The following is an 11384-nucleotide window of genomic DNA, read 5'->3' on the forward strand; positions in this document are numbered from 1 at the left end:
ATTTACTTTGCCACCATGGCCTTTTTTTGCCTTTACCTCCCTTATCTCACCTCATTTGCTCACATCGTATATAGACTTGTTTCTACTGTATTATTGACTGTATGTTTGTTTTACTCCATGTGTAACTCTGTGTCGTTCTATGTGTCGAACTGCTTTGCTTTATCTTGGCCAGGTCACAATTGTAAATGAGAACTTGTTCTCAACTTGCCTACCTGGTTAAATAAAGGTTAAATAAAAAAAATTAAAACATGACCCTCCAGCATGACAATGCCACCAGCCAAACTGCTCGTTCTGTGCGGGATTTCCTGCAAGACAGGAATGTCAGTGTTCTGCCATGGCCAGCGAAGAGCCCGGATCTCAATCCCATTGAGTACGTCTGGGACCTGTTGGATCGGAGGTTGAGGGCTAGGGCCATTCGCCCCATAAATGTCTGGGAACTTGCAGGTGCCTTGGTGGAAGAGTGGGTGTTAGGGTTGCGTAAATTCGAATCTGGTATCAGGATAAATATAACAATGAGTCACCGATTGTATACTATTAGCTAAGTAATAAATGGCAAATGCAACTTTCGTATATACGGGCTCACTGTAATACCACGCAGGGCAGAACAGAGAACTGACAGGATGTATGTAAACAGTATTCTTTATACTGTGATAGACATAGTTCCAACCCATCTGTTGGCCTATCCCAGTAGAGGCTGGGCGTGGTTTAAACTTGCCCAGCCTATCGCAGGCGCTCAGGCGGGTCCCCGCCTCTTGGAGTCCTCCTTCTGTCGATTCCTACTGTTCTGGTATCACCCATTTACATTACATTACATTTAAGTCATTTAGCAGACGCTCTTATCCAGAGCGACTTACAAATTGGTGCATTCACCTTATGACATCCAGTGGAACAGCCACTTTACAATAGTGCATCTAAATCTTTTAGGGGGGTGAGAAGGATTACTTATCCTATCCTAGGTATTCCTTAAAGAGGTGGGGTTTCAGGTGTCTCCGGAAGGTGGTGATTGACTCCGCTGTCCTGGCGTCGTGAGGGAGTTTGTTCCACCATTGGGGGCCAGAGCAGCGAACAGTTTTGACTGGGCTGAGCGGGAACTGTACTTCCTCAGTGGTAGGGAGGCGAGCAGGCCAGAGGTGGATGAACGCAGTGCCCTTGTTTGGGTGTAGGGCCTGATCAGAGCCTGGAGGTACTGAGGTGCCGTTCCCCTCACAGCTCCGTAGGCAAGCACCATGGTCTTGTAGCGGATGCGAGCTTCAACTGGAAGCCAGTGGAGAGAGCGGAGGAGCGGGGTGACGTGAGAGAACTTGGGAAGGTTGAACACCAGACGGGCTGCGGCGTTCTGGATGAGTTGTAGGGGTTTAATGGCACAGGCAGGGAGCCCAGCCAACAGCGAGTTGCAGTAATCCAGACGGGAGATGACAAGTGCCTGGATTAGGACCTGCGCCGCTTCCTGTGTGAGGCAGGGTCGTACTCTGCGGATGTTGTAGAGCATGAACCTACAGGAACGGGCCACCGCCTTGATGTTAGTTGAGAACGACAGGGTGTTGTCCAGGATCACGCCAAGGTTCTTAACGCTCTGGGAGGAGGACACAATGGAGTTGTCAACCGTGATGGCGAGATCATGGAACGGGCAGTCCTTCCCCGGGAGGAAGAGCAGCTCCGTCTTGCCGAGGTTCAGCTTGAGGTGGTGATCCGTCATCCACACTGATATGTCTGCCAGACATGCAGAGATGCGATTCGCCACCTGGTCATCAGAAGGGGGAAAGGAGAAGATTAATTGTGTGTCGTCTGCATAGCAATGATAGGAGAGACCATGTGAGGTTATGACAGAGCCAAGTGACTTGGTGTATAGCGAGAATAGGAGAGGGCCTAGAACAGAGCCCTGGGGGACACCAGTGGTGAGAGCGCGTGGTGAGGAGACAGATTCTCGCCACGCCACCTGGTAGGAGCGACCTGTCAGGTAGGACGCAATCCAAGCGTGGGCCGCGCCGGAGATGCCCAACTCGGAGAGGGTGGAGAGGAGGATCTGATGGTTCACAGTATCGAAGGCAGCCGATAGGTCTAGAAGGATGAGAGCAGAGGAGAGAGAGTTAGCTTTAGCAGTGCGGAGCGCCTCCGTGATGCAGAGAAGAGCAGTCTCAGTTGAATGACTAGTCTTGAAACCTGACTGATTTGGATCAAGAAGGTCATTCTGAGAGAGATAGTGGTAGAGCTGGCCAAGGACGGCACGTTCAAGAGTTTTGGAGAGAAAAGAAAGAAGGGATACTGGTCTGTAGTTGTTGACATCGGAGGGATCGAGTGTAGGTTTTTTCAGAAGGGGTGCAACTCTCGCTCTCTTGAGGACGGAAGGGACGTAGCCAGCGGTCAGGGATGAGTTGATGAGCGAGGTGAGGTAAGGGAGAAGGTCTCCGGAAATGGTCTGGAGAAGAGAGGAGGGGATAGGGTCAAGCGGGCAGGTTGTTGGGTGGCCGGCCGTCACAAGACGCGAGATTTCATCTGGAGAGAGAGGGGAGAAAGAGGTCAGAGCACAGGGTAGGGCAGTGTGAGCAGAACCAGCGGTGTCGTTTGACTTAGCAAACGAGGATCGGATGTCGTCGACCTTCTTTTCAAAATGGTTGACGAAGTCATCTGCAGAGAGGGAGGGGGGAGGGGAGGAGGATTCAGGAGGGAGGAGAAGGTGGCAAATAGCTTCCTAGGGTTAGAGGCAGATGCTTGGAATTTAGAGTGGTAGAAAGTGGCTTTAGCAGCAGAGACAGAGGAGGAAAATGTAGAGAGGAGGGAGTGAAAGGATGCCAAGTCCGCAGGAGGCGAGTTTTCTCCATTTCTGCTCGGCTGCCCGGAGCCCTGTTCTGTGAGCTCGCAATGAGTCGTCGAGCCACGGAGCGGGAGGGGAGGACCGAGCCGGCCTGGAGGATAGGGGACATAGAGAGTCAAAGGATGCAGAAAGGGAGGAGAGGAGGGTTGAGGAGGCAGAATCAGGAGATAGGTTGGAGAAGGTTTGAGCAGAGGGAAGAGATGATAGGATGGAAGAGGAGAGAGTAGCGGGGAGAGAGAGCGAAGGTTGGGACGGCGCGATACCATCCGAGTAGGGGCAGTGTGGGAAGTGTTGGATGAGAGCGAGAGGGAAAAGGATACAAGGTAGTGGTCGGAGACTTGGAGGGGAGTTGCAATGGGGTTAGTGGAAGAACAGCATCTAGTAAAGATGAGGTCGAGCGTATTGCCTGCCTTGTGAGTAGGGGGAAGGTGAGAGGGTGAGGTCAAAAGAGGAGAGGAGTGGAAAGAAGGAGGCAGAGGAATGAGTCAAAGGTAGACGTGGGAGGTTAAAGTCGCCCAGAACTGTGAGAGGTGAGCCGTCCTCAGGAAAGGAGCTTATCAAGGCATCAAGCTCATTGATGAACTCTCCGAGGGAACCTGGAGGGCGATAAATGATAAGGATGTTAAGCTTGAAAGGGCTGGTAACTGTGACAGCATGGAATTCAAAGGAGGCGATAGACAGATGGGTAAGGGGAGAAAGAGAGAATGACCACTTGGGAGAGATGAGGATCCCGGTGCCACCACCCCGCTGACCAGAAGCTCTCGGGGTGTGCGAGAACACGTGGGCGGACGAAGAGAGAGCAGTAGGAGTAGCAGTGTTATCTGTGGTGATCCATGTTTCCGTCAGTGCCAAGAAGTCGAGGGACTGGAGGGAGGCATAGGCTGAGATGAACTCTGCCTTGTTGGCCGCAGATCGGCAGTTCCAGAGGCTACCGGAGACCTGGAACTCCACGTGGGTCGTGCGCGCTGGGACCACCAGATTAGGGTGGCCGCGGCCACGCGTTGTGAGAGCGTTTGTATGGTCTGTGCAGAGAGTAGAGAACAGGGATAGACAGACACATAGTTGACAGGCTACAGAAGAGGCTACGCTAATGCAAGGAGATTGGAATGACAAGTGGACTACACGTCTCGAATGTTCAGAAAGTTAAGCTTACGTAGCAAGAATCTTATTGACTAAAATGATTAAAATGATACAGTACTGCTGAAGTAGGCTAGCTGGCAGTGGCTGCCAGCTAGCTAGTTATAACAGTTGCTCAGTTCCTGCTATTGTGTTGTTCAGTATTTTTCCATCTCAGTTAAACCTTATGATGACCACCCCTCCCTATCACAACTTTGTAAGATACAGCAAGTCACACCATGTGCTCAATATTGTTACATACAAACACAAGGACAACGCATCTGCTGGGCTGTTATCTACAGTTTTGCAACATGCAGGTCACACCATGTTACTAAGTTCTTGTCACACACAAACAGGCAAGTAGCAAGCAGTTGTTTAATCTCATAATGATGCTCTAGTGCACAAATGCAAACACCTCACACAACCAACATCAGATAATATTTAATCATATATATGCTAATGGATATAATGTAAAATACAGAATCCAACATGGGGTAACATCTCACAGCAAGTACTGGCAAATCTGGTGCAGTCCATGAGGGGGAGATGCACTGCAGTACTCAATGCAGCTGGTGGCCACACCAGATACTGACTCTTACTTTTGATTTTGATCCCCCCTTTGTTCAGGGACACATTATTCCATTTCTGTTAGTCACATCTCTGTGGAACTTGTTCAGTTTATGTCTCAGTCGTTGAATATTGTTATGTTCGAAACAAATATTTACACATGTTAAGTTTACTTAAAATAAACGCAGTTGACAGTGAGAGGAGGTTTATTTTCTTGCTGAGTTTGTATCAAAGTGTGCATTTTTCCATTTGCTTTATATCATACATAGGCATCACAAAAGTAGGTTTAGGTTTAATTTTAACTTGTAAATGTGATGGCATACAGTACTTAACAAAAATATACAAAGATATAATAAGTCAAAATATACGTGTAGACACTGCATCAAATACCACAAATCAGCATACAAATACACCAATAACAAGCATTTCACTATACCCACAATAACATCTGCTAAACATGTGACAAATACAATTTAATTTGATAAAAAGGCATATCAATATATTTTATTGATGCGGAATAGGGCCACTGCTCTTAATAGGAATGATCATTGGTGTCTGGCAGAGTGACATGCTGCAATAGAATATTACATTTAAACTTCTCATATCATACCATCTCCGCAGGTGCCCATCTGTGCCAAAGACTTGTGTGATCGTTCAGTGTGTAACAAAATGTCATAAGACTGATCATGGAACACGAGGGAACTCCTAAAGTCATATAATCCCATTCGTCGTCCTCTGTTTGCATCTCCTGTTAATAACACACAGCAATGTGAAAAGTGTACGCGTACCAAACAGAATACTAGTAGTTTATTCATGTATTACTGTAAAAGACAAGCCGGGAGATGTTGTGTAATCTTACCAGGAGAGACATCCACATTTCTTTAGAATCACTATGATGATGATGCTGATGATGACGATGGTGGCCAATATTACAAAACACCAAGTCTCACAGGATTGGTTACTTTGGGATGGTGTAGGAGAATCTAGGCCACAGCAAAGAAGCATGAAATACTAAAAAAACTCTAAATAATAGTCATAATAGTCATAGTCATAATGCATGTGTACCAGTGATGTAGTTTGTAACACTAGTCCCCAGACTGCTGTTGACCACACATGTATAGTTGTGGCCCTTCATTCCAGACATGTATAGGTTCCTGCCATCTGCAGAGAGATTGGCTGTCTGATTGGAGACCTCTACCCCATCCACCAACCAGGAAACCACTGGGCTGTCCCACTGTGCCCTGTCATTGGCCACCTCACACTGGAGGGACAGAGACGCCACAGGAGCAGCAACTAGGCGAGAGGGAGGGAGAGAAAAAGTGAGGCAGAACAAATAGTCCAAATATAGTGATATTGGTTATTGCGTCCTTACGTAGTTCTGCACATAAGGGTAGCCTCGGTACCGAGGCTTCACTCACATTGTTCGGAAGGTGAGGTGAAAGCCTGTGACCGAGGATAATGTCAAGGTAATGGGACTTTATTAGATTGCACAGTATATGACCCAAACTAAATCTAGGTAGTGACCAGAATTATTGGTGTAACTGTTTCTTACCACTCTCTCTAACAAGTATCTGTGCTGCTTCCTCGTTCCCCATCTGGTTAGTCACAGTGATGATGTAGACTCCATAGTTAGATGAATTTATATTCTCCAACCTAAATAAGGCCCCTTCTGGTCTATTGGATTGCCAGGTGAATCTTGGTGATTGGCCAGCCTGACCTGGCCCTGGCCCTTCTCAGTCTTGTAGTCCCAAATCACCATGACGATCTTCTCTGTTGGTGTAATCTGGAACTGGGTCTGCAGGACCAGGTCTCCCCCCAGAGCCACATAAAGGAGATCCTTGTTCTGGAAATGCACTGACAGGCACTGGTGGAGATGCGGCACTGAGGAAAGATAGACAAGGAATTACTGTACGTCTTATGTACACATTACTGTACCATAAAGTTATTTTTGCACTGCAATATCTTACTGACGAAGAAAAAAAAACTCACAGAGGGCCAGGATCAGACAAATACGCCAGACGAAGATATGCCATGTTTCCATCACATCTGCAGAGCCATTTAGATTTTACAATGCTGAGGAGAAAGAGTGTGTAACAGCATTTAAACTTGCACTCTATCACTCACATTGTCAGGGGCAGAGGCATATCCCTCTAATGTATTTTTTAGGGGATTTGATGGCGAAATGATATTGATTAATTTGTCAAATCAAACAACAACAAAAACAACTACAGTATATTATTGTTAGCTATACACTTATGGGTTTGGATTTCTGAGCTTTAACTATTCTTAATCCTTCGTTATATTATTAAGCATTAGTTAGAATAGAGACATGAGGGGTCCCATAATTAAGCTTGGGAGGGGTTAAATATAGGGAAAACGGTCACACGTGGCAGTACTTATAAGGGGAGGAACCGTTTATTGCCCATGTCACTTAACTTTCTGCCTAGCGGTAAACATACAATGTTTTGCTATAAGGAGCAAACTCCACCCAAAGTGCGGTATGTATACTACCACAGGAGGAAACGTGTTTTTGTCGATTCAGCTGTTCGATCCTCTGGGATTAATAAACCTGGTTTAAGTTTTACAGTGTCCAGTTCTTATTCTAATAATTAGGACCTAACAATACATAAAATGTGTTTCAACGGGCTTGACATCATTCTTTCCCTTAAAGATGGTTCTTTGGCGAACAATATATAAAACAATACTACGCATCTAGAGGAGTTTTTGACATAGGCCACACTTTCCATCTACAGTGCCTTCGCAAAGTATTCAGACCCCTTGACTTTTTACACATTGTTATGTTACAGCCTTATTCTATAATGTATTCAATTGCCCCCATCAATCTACATACAATACCCCATATTGACAAGGCAAAAACAGGTTTTTAGATCTCTTTGCAAATTTATAAAAAACGGATATATAAAATGTACATAAGTATTCAGACCCTTTACTCAGTACTTTGTTGAAGCACCTTTGGCAGTGATTACAGCCTCGAATCGTCTTGTGTATGATGCTACAACTTGGTACACCTCTATTTGGGGAGTTTCTCCCATTCTTCTCTGCAGATCCTTTCAAGCTCTGTCAGGTTGGATGGGGACCTTTGTGGCACAGCTATTTTCAGGTCTCTCCAGAGATTTCGATCGGGTACAAGTCCAGGCCCTGGCTGGGCCACTCAAGGACATTCAGGGACTTGTCCCGAAACCACTCCTGCATCGTCTTGGCTGTGTGCTTAGGGCTGTTGTCCTGTTGGAAGGTGAACCTTCACCCCAGTCTGAGAACCTGCTCCAGAGCGCTCAGGAATTCATTAAAGATCTCTCTGTACTTTGCTCCGTTCATCTTTCCCTCGATACTGACTAGTCTCCCAGTCACTGAAAAACATCCCCACAGCATGATTCTGCCATCACCATGCTTCACCTTAGGGATGATGCCAGGTTTCCTCAGGACGTGACGCTTGGCATTCAGGCCAAAGAGTTTGTCTTGGTTTAATCAGACCAGAGAATCTTGTTTCTGTGCCTTTTGGCAAACTCCAAGTGCCTTTTACTGAGGAGTGGCTTCTGTTTGGCCACTCTACCATAAAGGCCTGATTGGTGGAGTACTGCAGAGATGGTTGTCCTTCTGGAAGGTTCTCCCATCTCCACAGAGGAACTCTAGAGCTATATCAGACTATTGGGTTCATGGTCACCTCCCTGACCAAGGCCCTTCTCCCCTAATTGCTCAATTTGGCCAGGTAGCCAGCTTTAGGAAAATTATTGGTGGTTCCAAACTTTTTTCATTTAAGAAGGATGGAGGCCACTGTGTTCTTGGGGACCTTCAATGCTGCAGAAATGTTTTGGTACCCTTCCCCAGATCTGTGCCTCGACACAACTCATTCTTTTCTCTGACATGCAAGGTCAACTATGGGACCTTTATATAGACAGGTGTGTGCCTTTCCAAAGCATGTCCCATCAATTGATTTACCACAGGTGGACTCCAATCAAGTTGTAGAAACATCTCAAGGATGATCAATGGAAACAGGATGCACCTGATCTCATAGCAACGGGTTTGAATACTTATGTAAATTTGCAAACATATCTAAAAACCTGTTTTTGCTTTGTCATTATGGGGTATTGTGTGTACATTGCTGAGGATTTTTTCTGTATTTAATCCATTTTAGAATACGGCTGTAATCAGGGTTGGGGAGTAGTGGATTACATGTGCAAAAAACGGAACTGTAATCCGTTACATTACCTGCAAAAATATTGTAATCAGACTACCGATACGTTTGAAAAGCTAGATGATTACTTTTACATTTAGAAAGGATGTTTGCGCAAAACTAATCTTTGACACTTTTCCGTTTTCTCAATGATATTCAAATCAGCATTGAAAAATGGTGCAAGTTTAAGTTTGTTCCACCTGAGCGAGTCTGATCAGACCAATATGATGCTACATCAAATGTGTTTGATGGATCGCGGGAAATGAGCAGGAATAGGCGTTTGTAGGCTATAGTCCAAGCTATGTCTTCTAATGGTGTGACTGCTGTCGGCATCCAAAGATTATCCAATTTGAATAAACGCTTGGAGGTAAAGTTGACAATAGTGGTGTAGTCTACGACGATACGGATATCACTTATTATTGATATCTACATGGCGCATTGATGGGCGTCACACTGCTGCTCTCTCACTTAGCTATTTGCGCCTTGTGGTTGTTGTGGATGGCTGTTCACAAATCTAAATGTGTATTTGAACCCAATAATAGTTGAATTCAAGAAGTTTAAACGGCCTATCAATCCTTGTTTTTGAAACCAGTGGACAGCCATTGAAAAATGCGCTCTTACAACAGCTGCATAGTGCGGATCCCAGCCTATGGAATAAAAGTGGGACTTTTATTGCCCAGTCTAATTCATGCTGATCTGTAGTTACTACATCCATTCTTGGATTTATAAATTATACATACAGTAGCCTTCAAAAGTCAGGACACACCTACTCATTCAAAGGTATTTCTTTATTTTTACTTGATTCGACATTGTATAATAATTGTGAAGACATCAACACTATGACATAACAAATAAGGAATAATGTACTAACCAAAAAAGTGTTAAACAAATGAAATCATATTTTAGATTTTCAAAGTAGCCACCCTTTGCATTGATGACAGTTTTGCACACTCTTGGCAAAGCATGCAATTCCATGAGCGCAGCATTTATTTTTCATCTCGAATCAACGAGCCCAATCAGTCCTCCATGACAACAAAAGCATAAACAACAGAGTAGGGCTGGCTAATAAGTCCTTACATTTGGGGTCATGCTCAGGGAAAACAATTTGGCTAATCTATACCATATTTACAAGTCCTATTGTTGAAGATCAAGGGGTATAACATTTATTGCGTTGACTGGAATTCTGATAGACTTTGGTTGTTAATGTAAAGATATAATTTAATGGTATTATTATATGGAGTAGAAAGCGATGGGTTAGAAGAAGCCTACTTACTTAAAGTAAAATGTAGCATCCATATATGACCAGCTATATAAACTTTAACATGGATTTATCCTGCAATAGATGTTGTTCAATTGGTGACATACATTTTTTTCTTCTTCTAATGTCTCTTATGGGCAAAGTAATCTAAAAGTAATGGAATGTAATCAGATTACGTTGCTGATTTTGGGTAATGCAAAAGTTACGTTACTGATTACAATTCTGGGCAGGTAACTTGTAACTGTAACGGATTTTATTTAGAAAGTAACTTACCCAACCCTGTCTGGAATGTAACAAAATGTGGAAAAAGTCAAAGGTTCTGAAAATTTTCCGAAGGCATTGTAGATGAGAAAAAAATGGTTGGAAAGCAAAAGGAGAAAGAGCAAAGGAGGAGTATTCTACTCACAAGAGAATGTATCCACAGCAGTAGCTGCTCTTCCGTCTTTAACTCTCTTGACTCTGCGCCGTTTAGTTTACCGAAGGTTTGAATCGCTATCAAAATATGCAAACCTAATATGCAAACCTTTCATGAAACATTTGAACCTTCTCTGTACGGTTCTGTACTACTGTACAATGAGACACGGAGTCTATTTCTGTGGCGGCGTCCTATATTACATAATACTGTATCCTTTTCCTGTCAATCCCTTCCGTTCATTATTTTGTACCCGATATTATCAGACATTCTAAACATGGCCAAATTCCAGTGCTCAGTTGGCTAGTCAAACCTTGAGCTCACGGTTACTGTTGATTGTAACACTTGCCTGGGTGCCAGTGATTCCGTTGTAGCACTCCTTTCAACTTGTTGTCATGCCAAACATGACAACTAAAACAGAAGCAGCAGCATCCAGGTTATTCAGTAATACAAAAGTCAGGTCAGCTTGATGTGTTTCTGTTTCCTTGCCTAATATTTCCTGGTTGAAGGACAAACTCACTGCATACCGGCACTTAAAATAGATACTGTATGTAAATGTTGAACCAGTTCTTCCCTTTTCACAATCCAGTATGGCAGGTGCTAGGGGAGTAACAGGGAGTAACTCCTACTGTAACTCCTACTCCCTTGTTCCAGCTTGTACTCCTGACTGAATATTCATGCATTTTAATTCATCTTTGTATGGATACTGTGCCAGGCACACAAATGTCCTTCAAAAAGGAAACAATTCCAGACTTCTGCTAGAACCCTACATTGGATGAAACAGTATTTTCAAGACACTCGCTGTTTTCAATTATCATTCCTACATTAATTGCCAGTGTTGTAAGGTACTTAAGTAAAAATACTTGAAAGTATTACATGAGTAGGTTTTTGGGGTATCTGTACTTTATTTAAAACAATTTTTTGACAATGTTGACTTTTTACTTCACTACATTCCTAAGGAACTTAACGTTTATTTAAAACCAAATACCTTTTAGACTTTTACTCAAGTAGTATTCTACTGGTTGAC

At 44.1% G+C, this 11384-nt stretch overlaps 1 protein-coding gene across 1 annotated transcript; it reads right to left on the reverse strand.

Moving 5' to 3' along the window:
* Positions 1-4353: 4353 nt before the first annotated feature.
* LOC127915152 (uncharacterized) lies at positions 4354-10689 on the reverse strand. The gene is made up of 6 exons (XM_052494166.1): positions 10352-10689; positions 6485-6568; positions 6048-6376; positions 5561-5788; positions 5355-5478; positions 4354-5243 (listed from the first exon to the last, which is right to left on the reverse strand). Exons 3-6 carry the CDS (start codon positions 6088-6090, stop codon positions 5207-5209), a joined length of 432 nt encoding a protein of 143 aa, XP_052350126.1. The 5' UTR covers positions 6091-6376; positions 6485-6568; positions 10352-10689; the 3' UTR covers positions 4354-5206.
* Between the last annotated feature and the right edge of the window lie 695 nt (positions 10690-11384).

Source organism: Oncorhynchus keta, chromosome 34 (genome assembly GCF_023373465.1).
Source record: "Oncorhynchus keta strain PuntledgeMale-10-30-2019 chromosome 34, Oket_V2, whole genome shotgun sequence".
In the NCBI taxonomy this organism is placed as follows: domain Eukaryota; kingdom Metazoa; phylum Chordata; class Actinopteri; order Salmoniformes; family Salmonidae; genus Oncorhynchus; species Oncorhynchus keta.